The sequence below is a fragment of the Emys orbicularis genome, chromosome 6 (genome assembly GCF_028017835.1).
Source record: "Emys orbicularis isolate rEmyOrb1 chromosome 6, rEmyOrb1.hap1, whole genome shotgun sequence".
NCBI classification, from domain to species: Eukaryota; Metazoa; Chordata; order Testudines; family Emydidae; genus Emys; species Emys orbicularis.
Window position 1 is genome coordinate 104,694,814 of NC_088688.1, and position 21,379 is coordinate 104,716,192.

General features: G+C 40.9%; 1 protein-coding gene across 2 annotated transcripts in view; it reads right to left on the bottom strand.

The window, feature by feature from the left end:
• Nucleotides 1–21,379, bottom strand: part of ADAMTSL1 (ADAMTS like 1) — a 688,426-nt gene that overhangs the window by 23,230 nt on the left and 643,817 nt on the right. For both annotated transcript variants that reach the window (XM_065406494.1, XM_065406493.1), the window contains 2 exons: nt 18,575–18,754; nt 14,840–14,974 (listed from right to left, as the gene is read on the bottom strand). In XM_065406494.1, the coding sequence (XP_065262566.1) occupies nt 14,840–14,974; nt 18,575–18,754 (315 nt within the window). The remainder of the gene's footprint in view (nt 1–14,839; nt 14,975–18,574; nt 18,755–21,379) is intronic.

A 21,379-nucleotide genomic window follows, 5' to 3' on the forward strand; every position in this document is an offset into this window, starting at 1 on the left:
AGCTTTTCAGCTTTGGTGTTGTCTGTTAATTTGATCACGAGTGAATTCACACCAAAGAAACATCAGGCAATGAATGACATTTTGCAGGGAAGAAAAGGACTTTTTTAGGGGCTTAACTCAAAAAGTTTGAATGTTTACCTGAATCTCTTCAGTCTGCAAAACTGTGCTGGAAATCTCAAGAATTCATGAGAGACTACTAGTGTTTCCTGCTTCCAATGAAGCTGGACACATTGAGACAAGTCTTTCTTAGGGCATTTTGTCTCTTCCACTTTTGGACCCAGCAAGAACCAAAAACTGAAGAGATGAATGAAAATAAAAAACAAAATAAAAATGGGTAATTGAACTTTTATTTTTTTCTCTTTAAACTTTTGAGAAGATTAATTTTAAGTTTTGGACACATACATTCTGCTCAGGTCTTATTTTATCAGAATCTGTCCAAATCTCACTATATGAATACGTCTTCCACCTAACTCTGTCCCTGGTTTAATTTGGTCAAATCTGCAGGAACTAAGCCATGTGTGTAACAAAAGAATACAACCACCACCATTTATTTTGATCTATTTTGATCATGTTAGACAGATATTATTGGAAAATCCAATTACTAGCAATAGGGAGTATTTAGGGCTGTAATTGAAATCCATATATTTGAAAATGTAGAAAAACATCAAAAAATATTAAATAAATTTCAATTGGTAATCTATTGTTTAACAGTGCAATTAAAACTGTGATTAATCACAATTATTTTTTTATTATGATTAATTTTTTTGAGTTAACTGCGATTAATCGACAGCCCTACTTTATACCAATGCTTAGTATGAAATTAGAGTGATAGCATCAGATTGGTGAATGAATGATATGGTTCCTATGAAGTAATATATATCCAGTGATCTTCTATTTGTATTTAACTTTGATCTTGACAAATATACAACTTACATGTGATATGATTTATATTTAAAAATCAATATGAATGGAAATGTTATCATTATGCAATCTACAATTGCTCAAGTAACATTATTTAAAATGAATTCATGCTTTCAAAACGCACTAAAGTCTAACTTCTTATAATAATGAAACCCTCTACAATGTTCTGAAAAACAGCCCCTTGGATATTCCTGAATTTATCTCACCCCAAATATGCAATTTCTGTCTGTTTTTCCTTCCTTGGTCTAGATACTACTTAGTCCTGCCATGAGTGCAGGGGACTGGACTAGATGACCTCTCGAGGTCCCTTCCAGTCCTATGATTCTATTCCACAAGGGAGCTGAGACACCAGATTTATCATAATTATGTGAGTTTTTCCCTGTTCTGTTTCCTTGTGCACAGTGTATATTATTCTGTATTTCTATCAATAACTTTTAAATCATAACAGTAATTGCCAAGCCTAGGAAGATTTACATGAGAGAACTGGGGAGTGATGGGGGAGGGAACAGGACAGGAAGGTATTTAGGAAAAATTCTGATGTTTCAAGTGGATGAATTAATTGCTTTTGCGTATATCATAGAGCTTCACGTTGGACTCATATTTACAGCTCTGATGATATTAAAGAGTATATTATTTTGGTTCATTTCACACTGATTTTTAACAAATATTGATATTCCATGTTAAGAAGGTGAATTTTGTGAGACTGTGATGTCCTGAGTCCAAGAAAGTGTTGATACATCAACGTTGGCCTCTCCTGGTCAGCCAGTCAATCACACTGGACTGTACTCACTACAAAACACCCCACAACATCCAAATGAGATGAACAAACTCCTTCTATTCATCACCAAATCCAGCTATACTCCCCAGTCTCCAGAGATGAAAATACTAGCAATAGGCCTGAGCCAAGCCTCTGGATTTGAACTCCTCTGAACTTTGAGATCTGCAAAATCCAGATCTCAATTTTTGCAGATTTATAATTAGTTGTTTAATCATACTGTGTAAAGAGAATGTATATAGCTATAAACAATAGCTAGAGCCAGAAAAACAACTAACAAAAGGACACCTGGCTACTGAACCTGTGATATCTGCTCTTTATGGGCTCTATTCTCCTGCCACATCATTAGAGCATAGGAGAGAATGACTCCAATGGAAAATCCATGTGAGATACTGTTGTGGCAGAACTAAGCCATTTGTATCTTTCAAGTGAATTCCACTTTCTCTACTGATGTAAACAGGGGGGTGGTTGTTTTTTAAACTAGCATCACCACCAAAGAGCCTGTTTATTTGCAGAACAGGAAATTGTAGTCTAACTCTTCTGCCTCTTGAATCAAGAGTGAAATTGGCTGCTAAACTCTGACTCTCCAGTCATTGGGAATAAGGTATAAAAGTCGAAAGGAGATTGCTTTCCAAGACTGTGCTCACAGTGCTGCCAGTTAGGAAAATCTTGCTCTGACTTGTGAACTGAGCAAATTTGATATGGAAGTCACCAAGGGAGAGCACAATACATATGGAACAGCAGGATTTCCTTTTTACAGTCGATTGTACTTTTCTGGTCATAAAAAGCACACTTCACCATCTAACTTTACTGTTATTGTTCAGTATCCCCTACATATAGGAACTTTGTTATTTTTTAAGCATGCCACACTCAACAGGCATGTCATAGTTTGGATCCCCCATAATGAGTCCAGTGCCTCCTGCTGTGGTGATGGTCAGGTTTCCATTGAAAGAGCTGGTGTATTGTGATAGCCACAATAGTTATATGACCCCAGAGTATCTGGGCACCTCACATCTTTTGATGTATTTATCCTTACAGCACCCCTGTGAGGTAGGGAAGAAGTAGTACCCCCATATTACAGAAGGAAAACAGAGGCAGAGACTCTGCCTGCGTAACCTTGGACAAGTCATGGACCACTGACTGTGGCACTAGCCTTGGAGTCGGAAGATTCTAATTCAGTTCCCTGGTGCATCCTCTTCTCATGCTCTCAGATACCCACTTTGGGTGATGGTCTGTGAAGGCTCCTCAAGATAGGCGTTGCTCTCCTAGATTTGAATCCAAAACATTATGATCTTTACCCATAGACTCCAGACTGGCTTTGAGAAAACCAGTCATATAACAGTCACTTAGCATCAATCTCCACAGTTCCACGGCCATCATTTACAGCATGATTGCTAAACATACTGCATCCCAGGGGCATTCCTGTGGCTCCCATAGATTTCATTATGAATGGCACAGGCACATCTGAGGGCAGCTGAGTCCAGAACAAAGTGAAAGCACCAGAAATGTTGGCTAAAGAACCAGCAAGAACAGTTGTAAAAAAAGGTTTTGAAATAAAATATTACAATGAGATTTTTAATTGAAATATCAACCAGAACTACAACAAAATAAAGGCCTAGAATTTTCACAGAAATGTTGCATCCTGCATTTTGGCCAGCTTTTGAGCTAAAATGTTTAAAATTCAGAATATCAACTCTATTTTTTTGTCCAAAAAATTCTTATTGTTTTCCCCCATGATAAAATACCATCTGTTTTTTTGACCAGCTCTTCCTGCACGTAGGTACCATGGAAATGTGTGCTTTAAAAATATATACTGATGGGCACAGCAGACACCAGTGTCAGAATATATTGTAGGTATCATTAGCAGGGGTATTAAAATACCCAACATTTGTTTGCTATTTTCTCTTCTTAAGGATGATGCTTAAATTCTTCTCACAGCTCTTAAGCAGTGGCTGGAGCAGATGGATTTACTGCCTTTGTTTCAGTTCCCAGCTATTTTAAATGTTACCTATGTTCCAGTCTCCCTCTAAATTCATGAGCTTGAGCTTCATTCCAAAAACCGGCAGCATCTCTTCCTGTGGCTGCCTTCTAAATGCCATCCAAAACATTTATTTGATTATATATAGCGCATGCTGTTGTGCTTCTCCCTCCTTCTATATACTTATCCTCGGGTGTGCATTATATTTTCAAAAATCACCACACATCAGGAAGATTGTATTTCTGCTGATCTAAAAAAACACGTGCAGCTTGTGGACTGATGCTTTGGGGAATGATTTATCAAATATTTTCATATCCATTTTCCATGCAACAACAAGCTGCTAATCTACAAGGAAATATTTAAATGAAGAAACAGATGACAAGTAACCTCATGCTATTTTAAAAAAGTGGTCAAAATATATTCTTCCTCCTTCTACTGTCCGTCATCTCTGCATCGGATAGTTAATCCCTGTTTTCATCTGCAATGCATCTTCAAACTCCAGTGCGCCTGAAGGCAAATGCCCTCACGCAAAGATTATGTCTCATGTATAGAAAAAGGAGCCATTAATGATTCTGCATTCACCATGCCAAGTATCTGCTGTAACCATGGTATTTTACTATACTTTGATGAGGAGGTATCGTTATACCACAATCATTGGGGAATTACACATATTATAGTTTTAATGGCAACAAACTTCACTTAGGGCCCAAGCAAAGTCTGACTCCAACAAAACTTAGCTTTTCCAGAGTGAGGATTTCAGGAGAGACTCTGACTTTCTAGTTGAGATCTTCTCTAATGTAAGAAAATGATGATCTTGGGCCTGAAATGAGCAATTCTGTCTCTGTTCTAAACCTGCAACTTTTACCATATCTTCCCTTTCATAAATGAAGGTATGAACTCTGCTGCCCTGAGATGCTTTCTGCCAGGTGCTGAGTGCCTTCTCAGATACATCAACGCACCATTAGACCTCACTGAATTCCAGGGGACCATCAGGCACCTCACTCAATGGGAACTGATGTGTTCAGTACCCGGAGATGCCCAGTATTTTACAAGACCAGCCTCCTTGCTTGCATATGGAATACAAGCATGTGCGAATGAGTTTGTGTAGTTCCTGTCCCCCAAATACACAATGCAGAACATGCCATCACTGGTACAGTTTGAGATGAGAGTCCATTGCCCAATTCATTTAAAAAGGTTTTGCTCACTTTTAACATTCATGGGTATGATGTTACTCACGGATAAAACATCTGTCTTCTTTCCCCCTTATTACTGGGCAACCTCATTTCAGCAGCAGCTATCACATGACGTATCGCTCTACAGCATCACTTGCCACCATAATTCTCTGTGACATCTCTTCAGCATTAAGCATTAGCAGCAATTGTTGTGTCAAAATACACCACCACATTGCAAGCAAAACTGCTTCCTGACTTTTTGAACTCTAAACTTGGATATGTCACGGAATGATATTCCAGTGAGACTGCTTCCCAGTGATCTCATATGGGCAGGCAAACACTTTGATCATAAAGCACAGGTCTTAAAGAAAGCCCCCACTCTTAGAAATATGGATAAGGACTGACTGACACTCCCCTTGAGGTAACATAGTAGAAAATGTGTCTCTGCCTATTGGCCCAGAAGGCAGAGCCAGAGAGGAACATAGCTCATTTATGAACAATAGAAGCGATTTATCTCCTTTCTAGCTGGGGGAACCTTTGCAAAGCACCAGTGCAGAAACAGCCTGCCCCAGAGTCAAAAAAAGGCATCATAGCTGAAGAATAGCATCTTCTTGCATGAGGTAGATTGATGTTTTCTCATATATGGGCAAGTAAGAGGGCATTTCCCACCAAATCTACTACATCTCTTATTATTAAAATCAAGGGAAAAGGAGCTTTAAGCAAAAGTAGGAGCATGGGTGCGAAGATGCCCTTTAAGCCCTCTCTACACAGCATGGCCCAAGATGCACTCTGAAGTTTGACTGCAGCTCAGACCTGGCCCATAGGTTACTCTTATGATTACATTTTGCCTATGAGCCAAAGGATGGGCAGACTGTGGTGACTCCCCGCACTGACTTCCATAGAACTACTTGTGTGGGTAACTGCTCTCACCAGTAGGAGTAACAGAGTCACAGCCTGGCCCAGTATAAGCCACAAATTCCATATTTTGTTGCCCGCATAAAGTGGTGAGAAAATAAAGTTAAAAACAAGACAAAACAATGTCTTTAGATTATTTAAAAAAAAAAAAAGTCTGGTATCTCTGAAAAGTCCCCTCTTGGCAGCTCTCTAGCAGCTCTATGTAGCAGCCTGCAGAAAAAGCAAGCTACAGTAAACACTTTAGGACAGCACCTGATAATTGTTCTGCTAGTTTCAGAATTTTGCTGAATTGGTCAAATTTAGCCCACATTTTAGGTTTTGTCCAAACATATATTTACTAGGGCTGTCAAGCGATTAAAAAAATTAATGGCGATTAATCGCATAGTTAAATAAATGATATTCAATTATTGTTTAAATATTTTTGGATGTTTTCTACATTGTCAAATATATTGATTTCAATTACAACACAGAATACAAAGTGTACAGTGCTCACTTTATATTTATTTTTGATTACAAATATTTGCACTGTAAAAAAACAAAATAAATAGTATTAGGTGAATTGAAAAATACAAGTACTGTAGTGCAATCTCTTTATCATGAAAGTTGAACTTACAAATGTAGAATTATGTACATACAAGTTTGTTTACATTTACAGGAGATAATGCTGCTCGCTTCTTGTTTACAACGTCACCTGAAAGTGAGAACAGGCGTTCTCATGGCACTGTTGTAGCCGGCATCGCAAGATATTTATGTGCCAGATGTGCTAAAGATTCATATGTCCTTTCATGCTTCAACCACCGTTACAGGGGACATGCATCCATGCTGATGATGGGTTCTGCTTGATAACAATCCAAAGCAGTGCTGACCGATGCATGTTCATTTTCATTATCTGAATCAGATACCATCGGCAGAAGGTCGATTTTCTTTATTGATGGTTCAGGTTCTGTAGTTTCCACATCAGAGTGTTGCTCTTTTAAGACTTCTGAAAACATGCTCCACACCCCACCCCGATCAGATTTTGGACGGCACTTCAGATTCTTAAATCTTGGGTCGAGTGCTCTAGCTATCTTTAGAAATCTCACATTGGTACTTTCTTTGCATTGTGTCGAGACTGCTATAACATGAAATATATGGCAGAATGCGGGTAAAACAGAGCTGGGGACATATAATTCTCCCCCAAAGAATTCAGACACAAATTTAATTAATGCATTTTTTTTTAACGACTGTCATCAGCATGGAAGCATGTCTTCTGGAATGGTGGCCGAAGCATCAAGGGGCACATGAATGTTTAGCATATCTGGCACGTAAATACCTTGCAATGCCAGCTACAAAAGTGCCATGCAAATGCCTGTTCTCACTTTCTGTTGACATTGTAAATAAGAAGAGGGCAGCATTATCTCCTGTAAATGTAAACAAACTTGTTTGTCTTAGCGATTGGCTGAGCAAGAAGTAGGACTGAGTGGACTTGTAGGCTCTGAAGTTTTACATTGTTCTGGTTTTGAGTGCAGTTATGTAGCAACAACAAAAATCTACATTTGTAAGCTGCACTTTCATGACAAAGAGATTGCACTTCAGTACTTGTATGAGGTGAATTGAAAAACACTATTTCTTTTGTGCAAATATTTGTAATAAAAAATATACACTTTGATTTCAATTACAACATAGAATATAATACAGTATATATGAAAATGTAGAAAAACATCCAACATATTTAATACATTTCAATTGGTATTCTATTGTTTAACAGTGCAATTAAAACTGCGATTAATTGTAACACTGGTCTACAATTTTTGAGAAGTCGTCTGCTTCAGAGATAAAATGTGCTATTTATTATGTATTTTGATGTGCTGAATTCAAATATGACAATTAAAACAACTGATTGGCTACTGTTTCTAAGATATTTAAGTTTTTACATTTTATGTCTATGTATATTGTGTAGATAGTAGAGTTTTAATCATAAATTGTAAACCTAGGTCTTTTCATGTGTTTATGGTTGCTTTACATGATAATATGTTACCTGTCCTGTTTATGTAACACTTTAAAAATCAGCAAAAGGGTTATATAAATAAAATTTATTATGAAACAAAAGGCAAAAAACTATTATGTACATAGTTTAGTCCTATTCAGTGTCTACTCGGCGCTTCTTGGCTTGTCTCTTGTATTCATTAAATGGAGCATCTCTTGTCACTGTCCAGCAATAGTCTGCAAGCATTGATGGGCTCCATTTGCCCTGATAGCGTTTCTCCATTGTTGCAATGTCCTGGTGAAATCGCTCGCCGTGCTCGTCGCTCACTGCTCTGCAGTTCGGTGGAAAAAAATCTAGATGAGAGTGCAAAAAATGTATCTTTAGTGACATGTTGCAACCAAGACTTTTGTATGCCTTGAGGAGGTTTTCCACTAACAACCTGTAGTTGTCTGCCTTGTTGTTTCCGAGAAAATTTATTGCCACTAACTGGAAGGCTTTCCATGCCGTCTTTTCCTTGCCATGCAGTGCATGGTCAAATGCATCATCTCGAAGAAGTTCACGAATCTGAGGACCAACAAAGACACCTTCCTTTATCTTAGCTTCACTTAACCTTGGAAATTTTCCATGGAGGTACTTGAAAGCTGCTTGTGTTTTGTCAATGGCCTTGACAAAGTTCTTCATCAGACCCAGCTTGATGTGTAAGGGTGGTAACAAAATCTTCCTTGATTCAACAAGTGGTGGATGCTGAACACTTTTCCTCCCAGGCGCCAATGACTGTCGGAGTGGCCAATCTTTCTTGATGGAGTGGGAATCTCTTGCATGACTATCCCATTCACAGAGAAAACAGCAGTACTTTGTGTATCCAGTCTGCAGACCAAGCAAGAGAGCAACAACCTTCAAATCACCACAAAGCTGCCACTGATGTTGGTCATAGTTTATGCACCTCAAAAGTTGTTTCATGTTGTCATAGGTTTCCTTCATATGGACTGCATGACCAACTGGAATTGATGGCAAAACATTGCCATTATGCAGTAAAACAGCTTTAAGACTCGTCTTCGATGAATCAATGAACAGTCTCCACTCATCTGGATCGTGAACGATGTTGAGGGCTGCCATCACACCATGGATGTTGTTGCAGGCTACAAGATCACCTTCCATGAAGAAGAATGGGACAAGATCCTTTTGATGGTCACGGAACATGGAAACCCTAACATCACCTGCCAGGAGATTCCACTGCTGTAGTCTGGAGCCCAACAGCTCTGCCTTACTCTTGGGTAGTTCCAAATCCCTGACAAGGTCATTCAGTTCACCTTGTGTTATGAGGTGTGGTTCAGAGGAGGAGGATGGGAGAAAATGTGGGTCCTGTGACATTGATGGTTCAGGACCAGAAGTTTCATCCTCTTCCTCTTCCTCGTCTGACTCAAGTGAGAATGATTCTGGTGCATCAGGAACTGGCAGTCCTTCTCCGTGGGGTACTGGGTGTATAGCTGATGGAATGTTTGGATAATGCACAGTCCACTTTTTCTTCTTTGACACACCTTTCCCAACTGAAGGCACCATGCAGAAGTAACAATTGCTGGTATGATCTGTTGGCTCTCTCCAAATCATTGGCACTGCAAAAGGCATAGATTTCCTTTTCCTGTTCAACCACTGGCGAAGATTTGTTGCACAAATGTTGCAGCATATGTGTGGGGCCCACCTCTTGTCCTGATCTCCAGTTTTGCAGCCAAAATAAAGGTGATAGGCTTTCTTAACCATAGTGGTTATACTGCGCTTTTGTGATGCAAAAGTCACTTCACCACAAACATAGCAGAAGTTATCTGCACTGTTCACACAAGTACGAGGCATCTCTGCTCACTTTGGCTAAACAGAAATGTGTCCCTTTGCAAAATCAAACACTGACAAATAAGAGAGCATGACACCGTATGATTTCCAGAGCTGATATAGGGCAATTTGTTCAGCAGAGTGATGTAAGCTTCGTTATGATTGCATCATCCATGACTTCTAGGAATAACATGATGCAATTCATATCATGTATGACGCAATACCAGCTTCAGATTGCATCATTCATTGTTTTGCCTAAAAAGCAAGTACTGTCCAAACCCAGTCATAGATTTATTCATAGATCCAGTCAAAGATGTATTTTAGTCATTTCTGGTTTAAATTGAGATCCCTTCCCTTTATAACTCACTTATCCTCTGCCATTCCCAAGTCAAGGGTCGTATATACTGACCCAATAGCATATCTTGAAAACTAGAGCCAATCAACAATTTTAAGCATCATTTTCGTTCTCAGTGACCCAGAATTAGTAAAGTTTGACTACATTTATTTCAGAAGCATTTTGGCTGTAGAGCAGTGTAATTAATTTTTTTTAATCGTGATTAGTTTTTTTGGGTTTATCGCTTGAGTTAACTGTGATTAATTGACAGACCTAATATTTACAAAACCCAACACCACTAGAAATGGTTCCATGGGGTTGTTTTAAAAATGCCAGTGTTTTTTTATTGTAGCGTAGGCATACCCTAAACACACTTCAATGGTTACAGCAGCACAGCTGCACTGCACTTCAGTATAGACACTACCTATACTGACAGGAGGGGTTCTCCCATCAGTGTAGGTAATCCACCTCCCCAAGAGGTGATAGCTAGGTTGTTAAAAGAATTCTTCCATCGATCTAGTGCTGTCTGTACTGGAGGTTAGGTTGGAATACCTACATCTCTCGGGGGTATGGATTTTTCACACCCCTGAGAGACAGAGCTATGCCCTTGTAAGTTCCCAGTGTAGAAAAATTCACATCCCTGAGCGGCATAGTTAAGCCGAACAACCACTGGTGTAGACAATGGTAGGTCAACAGAAAAATTCTTCTGTCAACCTAGCTACTGCCACTTGGGGAGGTGGATTAACTACAGAGACAGGAGAACCTTCTCATCACTGTAGTAAGGTCAGGTCTACACTAAAAAAGTAAAGTCGACCCAGCTACATCACTCAGGGGAGTGAAAAATCCACACCCCTGAGTGATGTAGTTAAGCCAACCTAATCTCTGGTGTAGACAGTGCTAGGTTGATGGAAGAATTTTTCTGCTGACCTAGCTACTGCCTCTCAGGGATGTGGATTAACTACAGCGACATGAGAACACCTGTCATCACTGTAGTGATTGTCTACACTGAAGCGCTACCATGGTAGAGCTGCAGCTGTGCCGCTGAAGCAATTTAAGTGTTGACATACCCATAGGGTCCTAAGCCACTTAGGCACATTTGAAAACTCCACTTATAGTGCTTACTACCATGAATAGGTCCCAGTGAAGTAAAAGTGACTACTCGTTGAAGTAAGCACTATGTTTGATAGCAAATGTATCTGGCATGAGACCCTTAGTTATTAAAATTATTTTAATTTGCATGAGTTTTTATTGGGAGTGTAGGTAAAGAAATTCTAGTTGAAGTATATTATTATTAATCTTAAATTGTCCTTTTAACCCAGAAAAATAATTCTGCATTTTGATAGAGGCGTAGGAAAGTGCCAAGTGGCCAAAAATATGGTTATAAAATCCCAGCATGAGAGAGTTAACAGTAACAGCTTCTCTTTTCGCATACTTATCTCCCTCATAGTAATCTTGTGGTCAACTTTTGAAGAACTGTGTCCAAAATAAAAATATTTTTGTACTCCTGACAGAAAATGTTGTAAGAATAAGGACTAATCTGAAAGCTTTCAAAGGAAATAAGTGTAGTTGCAGAAATTTACTACTGTTTCCCAGATATAAAAATACATGTTAAACTTTCTATTGGTTTTCCATGATCAAAATATGGCTAAATGCTAAGTTTGTGTCACTTTAAAGCACTTATGGAAATATAAAGCAAAGAACTGGACCTGTGACATGAAATCTTATTTTGCACATACCACAAGTTAAGCAAATCAGAAATTATTGGCATATGTAATATATGGCTCATCACTCCTTGCCAATTTCAGTTAATATAAAAATTGGGTAAGTTCCCAAACTGAGAGGTGCTGCAGGTTCTACTATGAGAAAATCTTGTCCTTAATAGTAGGAGTTGTGTTTGGTAGATAGCTGAGCAGAGCCTGCTATAGGGTCATCAGAAAAGGGTTGCGGGGAGAATGGCTGCATAGCTGGATGCATCTTACTGATGATTTGATAAGGAGCAATGGTACCCTCAAGTCACTAACTGAGAAAGATAACCACAGTGTACTAACTAGACAGCTGGTGGGCACGGCTATGGAGACAACTGTCCCTTCACTTCTAACAGTGGTTTGCTTCTGTGACCTCTAAAAAGGACATTGTTTAAGGGTCTGCTCCTCCACCTTGGAAGACAATCGGAGTTTTGCCACTGACTCCAATGGGCAAAGGATGAAGCCCCAAAAGAACTCCCTCTCTGCCCCTGCAGCCAAAATGACACAGTTGGGAAGTGTGCTACTGAAGGACCTCTTTCACCTGGTGAAAAGCAGCCCCCAAAACTTGGCACCCATGTTGTGGCCCCAAGACTCAGAACTTTACCACAAGGGAGGTCCACAGGGGTTGAGATAGGATGGCAAATGGATCCATGTAGTCATTGAAAATATATTGGGGCAGACACACTAGAAGAACGTATGCAGCATAAATGACAGGCTGCAAGCCATATCCTTCTGCTTTTAATTCTCACTCAATTAAGTAGTACATTCTTCTTCTCAATGTGCAAATTTAACCTCCTCATCTTCTCATGCTGCACATTTTTTCCTCTTCCTGTTAAGGAAGTTCTGTTTAATGAGGTAGCAGGCAAACCTCACCAATTCAGATTCTCATTTCTCATAAATCCCGAGAAGTCTGGATAATTATCAGAATTTATCCAAGGGTTTCAAAGTTCTCTTCTTTCCCTTATCTCTTAACTCCCTCTCCTCACTGCATCCTTCTGCTCCCATGATACCCAACTTTTCCCCAAGAGAATTCTCCATTTACATCCTATCTCCCAATCACTTGACTCCCAGCTTCCTGTTTCCTTGCAATTCCCAACAGCATCCTCTTCACTCACCACACCCTCCCACCATCAGGTCTTTTAGAATTAAATTAGAATATCACCATCCAGAGCATGTGAGATCTCTGTGTAGAAGCTGGCTCAATGCTTAGGAGGCATTAAAATGGACCTTCTAGATTATACAATAGGAAAGACTAGAGGGGACAGCCAGATGGGGTAGCTGTGGAGAGGGGTTATGGAGACAGAATGTCTATTAGATAGTTGCAGAGAAACAGAATTTGGGAGCCAAAGGGGAGGGAGTCTTTTATCCTAGTCCACGCTGACAAAATCTTAAAAACAAATCTAGTGTCAGTTAAAAGAATGGCTGAGGTGTGGGTCAATTGTTTATGCAGAAGTAAGTGGTCTATCTGTAGCTGAATGCAGGTAGGACAATAATTGTTTGGATAATTTGTATGTGTATCGAATGCTTTGCGCACATGTTTTGGCTGTGCCATGTTGTGTCACCCACTTACGTATGGACATTTTGGTTGTATCTGTATGAATTCTAGCAGACTGGATATTTCAGTCCCAGCCCATCTCTTATTAGAATATCTATCAAGAACTTTCCTTAGGTTTTTATAATACCAGGTCAACTTCAGCAATGTGTATCTTCATGGAATAAATAGAAGTACATCAAGAATAAATTTGGCTTGATATTGGGAACTCCTGGAGTTTCCTGTCCCCTAAGCAGGAGCAGCGGGCTAGGGGATGATATGGCCCCACGAGACTGAAGTAAAGGTTATGATGTACAAACAGATGCAAAACCCATTTTATGACCTCTTTCAAATCTCAACAAAAAACTTCTAAAGATTTTGCTTTGAAAACCTGCGAAGAAACGGATGAAACAGAAGTGTGACCAAGTCCTAGGACTGAGAGTGCAATAAACCACACCTGAAATGATTTATTGAATGCTATCAAATACTTTCAGATATTTCCCCCCCCCAAAGAGCTCCTTAACTGCAGGTTTGGTGGAAGTACAAATGCAATCCAGAGCAGCTTGCTAAGAAACAATTACAGAGGGACACAGATGTCAGCATAGGGGAAAAAATAAATCCGAAACAAATAAAAATGTAAATACAAACCCCCCTTATAGAAATATTTGCTATTGAATGTAAGCAAAGAGCTGGTAGGAGGCCTGTGGAGAGGAATACAATCATTCTTATCAGCACTGAGACAAGGTACAGATCCTCTGCTAAAGATTTACACTCCTGCTTCTGCAAGGCTAAAAATCAGAACTGAACTACTCTATGATTTCACTGAGAGTCATATGCATGATAAGGCTGCCTGAAAAGCTAGTTGTTTAACTGAGTCTCATATTAAATATAACCTCCAAGATATTGGAAGAAAGGGAGCTTAGAAATAACAACAACAAAAGAATGAGAATCTTTTTGTAAACAGACTGTGTCCATAGGCCTGAAAACACTCTACAGTATACAATAGGGGTTGGAGTACAGAGAAAAGAAAGACAAAACAGAAACTAAATAGAAGGTGGAGAAAAATGAAATAATGGAAGAAGATCATTTCATTGAGAATTATTTGCTTGTAAAGGTCTGAGCACACTTTGGGTGCTGTAGATGTGGTACAAAGAATATTAAAACAAATACCACAATGGAACAAACAGTGTACAAGAGAAAAGTAAATGTAGAGAGGTGGACAAAGCTCTGGGAGAAGCCCTGCAGAAAGAACAACAGGAATGGATGACTTTGAAAAGTAGAGACCAGTAGTTATGTGGAGAGGAAAAAGAGAGAGAAGCACAATCTAGAGTATCTTTAACCTCATCCTGACTCCTCCATCCCTCTGTTTGTTACATCCACTTGCTGTGGCTCTTACTTCGTGTATGTACAGTGTCCAGAACAAAGGAGCACTGATCCTGTCTGAGCTTTTGGGAATAACAATAATAATAAACCCTGAACTATGGTGGTATTTAAAATTTGAACTTGAGTCCCTGAATCCAGAGCAAGAATTTGCAAATGGCCCCCATTTATAATGGGCTGACCCAGCGCCTGCCCCCCCCCCCAATGCCCCTGATCTGGATGAACATCTGGATCTGAATTTTGCATGTTCAGCCTATTTCTCATACTTTTATCCAACAAACTTTAGAAATCAACTTACCGATGAGGACAGAACTTCCAGGATTTAGCACCATCCTTGTTCCTGAAGGAGAGGTCAGCACTGAGGGAATATCCGGCCCCGTGATTAAAAGCATTGTTGTCAAATCTTCTAATTGAAGGAGGGTTTGTGGGGGATCTGGAAACAGATTGAGAGACTGAGATGACAAAGAAGACCATAGCGGATAAGATATTGAGGAAGTTTTAAACCAGCTGTCACATTATTTGCTGTGCTGGAATATCAGCATTCCAAAGGGGACATACTAGGTAACATTGGACAGCATTAGAGGTGTGCTTTGCCTGATGTATCAGATACGTGAGGAGGCAGGGCAGAGGTTAAAATAATAATTCAGGGTCAGGCACAAGCCCGCAAATGCTAAGAACATTTGCATTAAGGCTATCACAGCATCCTTTTTGTGACTAGCCAGGCACTGCAGCACATTTTGTTCAGTAACAGATACAGTAGCTCAGAACAGATGGTAAATTCACATAGCACAGCCAATACAGTATCTAGTCATAACATACTACTGCTTGAAGTATGCCAAGCCACACTCTGGGATATTCACTGCTCTGTAGCTGTGTCCACATGGGACGTTATTGAGTAGCAAACTGGTACAATGTAGATTCACACTTTGGCTTGCCACGCAGAAACTTGCCACATAGAGAAGCCTCAAATCACAGTAACAATACTAATGGTCTGATCCAATGGGAGCCTCTTTATTGACTTCAGAGGACTTTGGATAAGGTCATAATTCAGGATTGTTTTAGCACTGAGCCAAATCCTGAAAGCTACTCAGGCAAAACTCCAAATGCCTAAGAGGCCAAAGTGGCAGAGAGTCATTACATTGAATACAGTTACTCTTGTGTACAGTAACTCCTCACTTAACGTCGTCCCGGTTAACGTTGTTTCATTGTTACGTTGCTGATCAATTAGAGAACACACTCATTTAAAGTTGTGCAATGCTCCACTCTTATGTTGTTTGGCTGCCTGCTTTCTCCACAGCTAGCAGCCTCCCTACGCCGCTCCCCCCCCCAGCGCCTCCCGCCCACCGGCAGACCCCGTGGATCAGCGCCTTCCCCCTCCTCCCCCAACCTCCTGCCCACGGCAATCAGCTGGCTTGTGGCATTTAGGAGGCAGGAGGGAGGGGGGAGGAGCGAGGACTGGGCATGCAGGCTCCCCCCCCCCGCCTCCTGTCCGCGGCAATCAGCTGGCTTGCAGCGTTCAGAAGGGAAGGGAGGGAGGGGGGAGGAGCGAGGATGCAGTGTGCAAAGTAAAGGGGGAGGAGGTGTGGGGAGGAGAAGAGGCGAATCAAGGGTGAGGGCTTGGGGGAAGGGGTGGAGTGGATGGGCCGGGGTTGAGCCCCCTGCCCCCGGCAAAGTCAGTGCCTGTGCTTGCAAGAACAGCAAGAGGAGCAGCCGGACAATCCATCCTCTTCCACTCTCTGACTCCACCACCTCAACCAAGCTTCATACTCAGCAGTGATGCCTGTAGTATTAAATTGTTTCTTTAAAATGGTTTAAAACTTATACCTGTATTAAATTGCTTGTTTAAAATGTATATAATGCCTTTTGTGTGGCAAAAAAAAAAAAATCCCTGGAACCTAACCCCCCCTATTTACATTAATTTTTATGGGGAAATTGGATTCGCTTAACATCGTTTCACTTAAAGTCGCATTTTTCAGGAACATAACTACAACATTAAGTGAGGAGTTACTGTACTACTGAAGTCAATGGGACTCTGTGCAGGAGTAACTGTCTGTGTAAGGATCACTTTTCACAGGATCAGTCCCTAAAGACTTTAGGATTTGGCCCATTATTAATTATGATGATAACAAAGATCCAATTTTTGTATTTTGTTTCCTGTTTTTCCCCCACTGTCATTTAAATGACGGTAAATGTGATAGAGGACAGAGAAGGTGGGTGAAGTGATATCTTTTACTGGACCAACTTCTGCTGGTGAGAGAGACAAGCTTTCGAGCTTACACAGGTCAAGACCTAGTTCAATGAAAGATACTACCTCACTCAGCTTGTCTTGCTAATATCCTGGGACCAACATGGCTACAACAACACTGCAAACAGTAAACTTGATGTAAGTGAATGGTGGCACCTTCCCATTCAGTTAAATGGGGCTGCATGTTGAGCCGGGGTTGCTACTGCCACATGTGCTCATTATGAAATGTATGTGGCTCAGGTGTTTCATACTATTTATTTTTATTAAAATGATTGTGAAAGTGATTTGCCTACAAATGGGTATAAGCTGCCTGGAGAAACAACAGTAACATTGTATCTTTAAAAAAGAAGCCATTTTTCGTGAGCAGGAAAAGGGTCTGAAGCCATGTGAGAATTATGATCTTTAAGATGAAACTCAGGTTGTTATTTTTTAAAATCTAGGCAGATAATTTTTAGAACAAGTTTCTAGGGTTGATTTGAAGTCACAGGGGACCCATGTGCATGGCTGGCTCAGGCTTTTTTGCCACCCTAAGCAGCGAAGGGGGGGAAAAAAAAAAAAAGCCGCGATTGGCGGCACTTCGGCGGAGCTCTACCGCGCCGCTTCATTCCTCGGCGGCAATTCGGCAGCGGATCCTTCACTCCAAGAGGGACTGAGGTACCCGCTGATGAATTGCTGCCGAAGACCCAGACATGCTGCTCCTTCCCATTGGCCGCCCCAAGCACCTACTTTGTACGCTGGTGTCTGGAGCCGGCCCTGCCCATGTGAACATCAAACAGAGGCTTCAGCGCTGTCCATAAGACTGCGAGAACTTTCACTTTCAAATCTGCCCCAAGAACTGGAGCCCCTGAGGCAGCAGATTCTGCAGGGCCTAGGTTCACCCTGCAAGGTTGAGTAGTTGAGATTTAAAATAGGCTATATACTAAGCCCTGAAAACAGAGTTCTGTAATGGACGCTTTTTAATGGTGTTGCTGCAATAACATGTACAGGGTTACAAAATGTGCACACTTCATTACCCAACGTACAGTAGCGTTTACATAGTCCTGCCGGATCTTTCATCTCTCAGACAGCAGGAAATGACACAGATGTGTTATTAGGGAGGAAAATCCATCAGCAAGCACAATAAATCAGTCGTGGGTAACACTTCCATCCATGCTTTGGGCCTGACAATATCTTTCTAAATCACCTAGCTAGACATTCAGCCTGCTACCATGAAACCCAAGACAAAGTAAACTTCACCCTTCAATGAACTGAGTTACTGTTTTGTAAAAGTGCACAGGGTTTATGCATCTGTTAGTGAGGTGTGAAATTGCTCAGTGTCACTCAGTGTTTTACCAGGGGGTCTGCTTCTCAGAGATGGAGCATTACACAGGGTATTGCCTTCATTTCACAGGTGCCATTTTGGGGAATGGTCAAAGGAGGGGACTGGTTCTTTTATTAACCATAAAATCTGAATATGTGAAAATGACATATTAAAGTTTTTTTTTTAGCTTATACTTTTTTTTCCCCTTCTAACCCACGCACACTCCCCCCCAATTCCAATATCTTCTGCCTTCTCCACAAATGAAGACAGCCTTGTTCCTGCTTATGTAGGCTGCTAACACAATTAGAGGTTTTTTTCCCCCACTGGAATACAAGGCTGTTTATATCACTCTCTCGTCTGTTATGTCGTCTGACTAGCTCCAAAGAGCGAGGTCTGTTTGGTGCCTAGGTTTCATTATTACAGTGACATGTGGGAAATGTCATGAACAAATAGCCATTACAAAGGCGACGTGCATTTCTGTAGCTTACCAAGAATCAGCAGCTGTGTGCTTTCAGTCACCTCCCCACGAAGATTGGCTGCCCTGCAGGAGTATAACCCCTGATCGGACAGAGTTACATTTGCAATCAGCAATGAGCCATCATGCAGATGATAGGCAGGGGCCAGCTTGATCCTATTCCTCAACCAAGTAACTTCTGCTTCAGGTACACCTGGAAAGGCATTAAAAAGAATAGGAGCTGGATGAAGGTTTTACTACTAGGGACAGACAAAACAGTTGGGATAAAATAATAATCAAAACAAGCCATTAACCAAACTTCCAGCCCAAGGCTTTTTGAGGTTCAAGAGAGTTTGGTCAACTCTTTCAATACATTAAAATATATATTAAGATAAAATAAATGCCTTTGGATTTCCTGGATCCACTCTGGCCTGGAAACAGAAGGGCCACACTTTTCCGAGGGATGATTTTATAGTAGGATTTGTGTTCTGACTATAAGCAGACAGCACCACTGGAAATCCTAAGAGAAAGCCTGTTCTTATGAGATTTTCAGTCCAATTTAGCAGAGGGAAAGGACACCCTTTTCTATAGCTTCTTCCCATGTCATGATCTAACACAGGGGCAGCATACAAGGAACAGAACATCCCCCTCTGCAGCACCAGCATGGAGGTACCACCACCTGCGTAGGACTGTCTCACCTTCATTAACTGGTCTCTATGTAATATCACTGAAGAATGTTCTGTATTTTACAATACGGTGCAGATAAACAGGGAAGAGATACATCAGGATAAGCAGTTGATTTAGTGGAGCTACACCTGGCTAGAGAATTTTTCAGATTTCCACACCTATGGTTCGAATTTCACTAACTCCTTCAACTTCCAATTTGTTGTCTAATCCCAAGGTTCTTACACTTTTTCCACAGTGCGAAGTGCATGTGAAAATGGCAACTGTCTTGTGGGCCACCCTCGCCATCACGATCATATAACATCCTTGTGGCAATCCCTTACAGAGCAAAGTAATATTTAGGAACATATTGTATTTTTACAGTCTTTTAAGATGATTTAGAAGCTGAGAACACGGTGCAGGAGACAGTACCATGTGATGAGCCAGCTGTTGGTGGGCCACTAGCAAGTGCTCTACAGACCACGAGTGGTCGATAGATGACATTTTGTGAACCACAGGTCTAATCCTTTGATATAGTCTGAGGAGACTCTTCCTTGGGGCTGTTACCCCAACAGGAATTTGAAGTGTATGTTTATCTGTGACTATCTGTTCAGAAAGATAGATCTTCCCAACAAACGAATGGTTTGAGGCAGTTGGGAGGGTGCTGTACGTTTTATGGTAAGAAGTCTATTAGACTAGAAGAGGTCAGTTATTTTTGGAGAGTATTAAGATACAAAGTAGCCTTTTGAAATCCCCCAGACCTGCTGCAATTGACTATTAAAGTGTGACCCTACCTTCCACTTTGCTCCAAGTAAACTGGCAAGGACAGGGTACAAAAATTTAAACAAGGTTTGAAGTCTGCCTGGTAGTTATCCCAGTTTGTAAAACAGACAGTCTCCACCTCTGATCTCTGTACTCTTTCACATAACAGGGATACTTCTGTCTTCTTTTTCCTCTAAATCAGTGGTTTAAAGCCACCCCAGTGCAGGTAATTCCTTGCCATCGGACAGCTGTTCGGTAGCTTAGGCAGAAGGAACTGGTGGTCTCAATACAATCCTTGTGGTAATGTGCCCACATCATGAAAACCATCATACAATTGGCAATTTGGTTGTCAGTCACAGCAGAAAGACAAGGACCCAGGGGGCACAGAGAATGAACACATCTCTAGGGACTAGGCAGGCACTGCATGAAGTCTCAATGGCTAACTTATTCTAAGTGATCCATGGGGCCAATAAGCACCATACAGTACTAAGCAGCCAGAGCTTGAAAGAGAACAGCTTGCCCACTTCTGCAGCATCAGGATGCTCTGCCTGTTTTGCATCCCCCCCGCACCACCAGCTGACTTTGCCAGCATGTGGCACGTGCCTTCAGTGCCACGCCAATTTAGGCACAATCCATTCTATAATAGGTATTTCTGCTTTCAAGTCTAATACAGTAGCTGCACTACTTCAGGCTGCTTACAATGAATCACATCTTCATGTTACCAGCAATGCCAATCCCAATCATTCAAAAATCATGAGCCAAGCTTACATGCGTGGCTTACATAGGTTTATACTACGGAAACAGGTAATGAAATCAAGGTCATAGCAAGCTGGCAAACACTTCAAAAACTGAAATATAAAGATGCAGGTGCAAACATGTGCAAAGCCACTCTTCCAAAGCCTCACCACAAGGGGGAGCAAGAGCATTTCAGTCAGCCCCAGCTTTCTGTTTTGTCATGCAGTTGTTGTCCAGAGGAAAAGTAGCCTAAATAATAGTGTCCAATATAGGAGAGAATGCAGTTTAAAGAAAATAATAATAGAAAATGAATGGCTGAGAGAAGGGAACTGAAACCAAGTCTCCAGCGTGAAGTCATAATACAATACTTTTCATAAATGTGAAGGAAAGAGCAGCCTTCAGGGTCAGATCCTCAGCTGGTGAAAGTTGGCATCACTAATTTGGTTTCAATGGAACTACATCACTTTACACCAGGTGAGGATCTGGCCCTAAGCCATTTAAATTCCCCTTTGGAAGTAAGATTCTTTTGTCTTTGTGAACTTTTCTTTTGTTGAGCCTATTGGGCATTGAATGATGGTGTTTACACCAGCAAGCCAATACTTGCTAATAGTATTTATGCCCCCTGAAGACTTCCCTTTTCTCCATTCTTCTTCAATAGAAGACGTCAACAACTTTATTC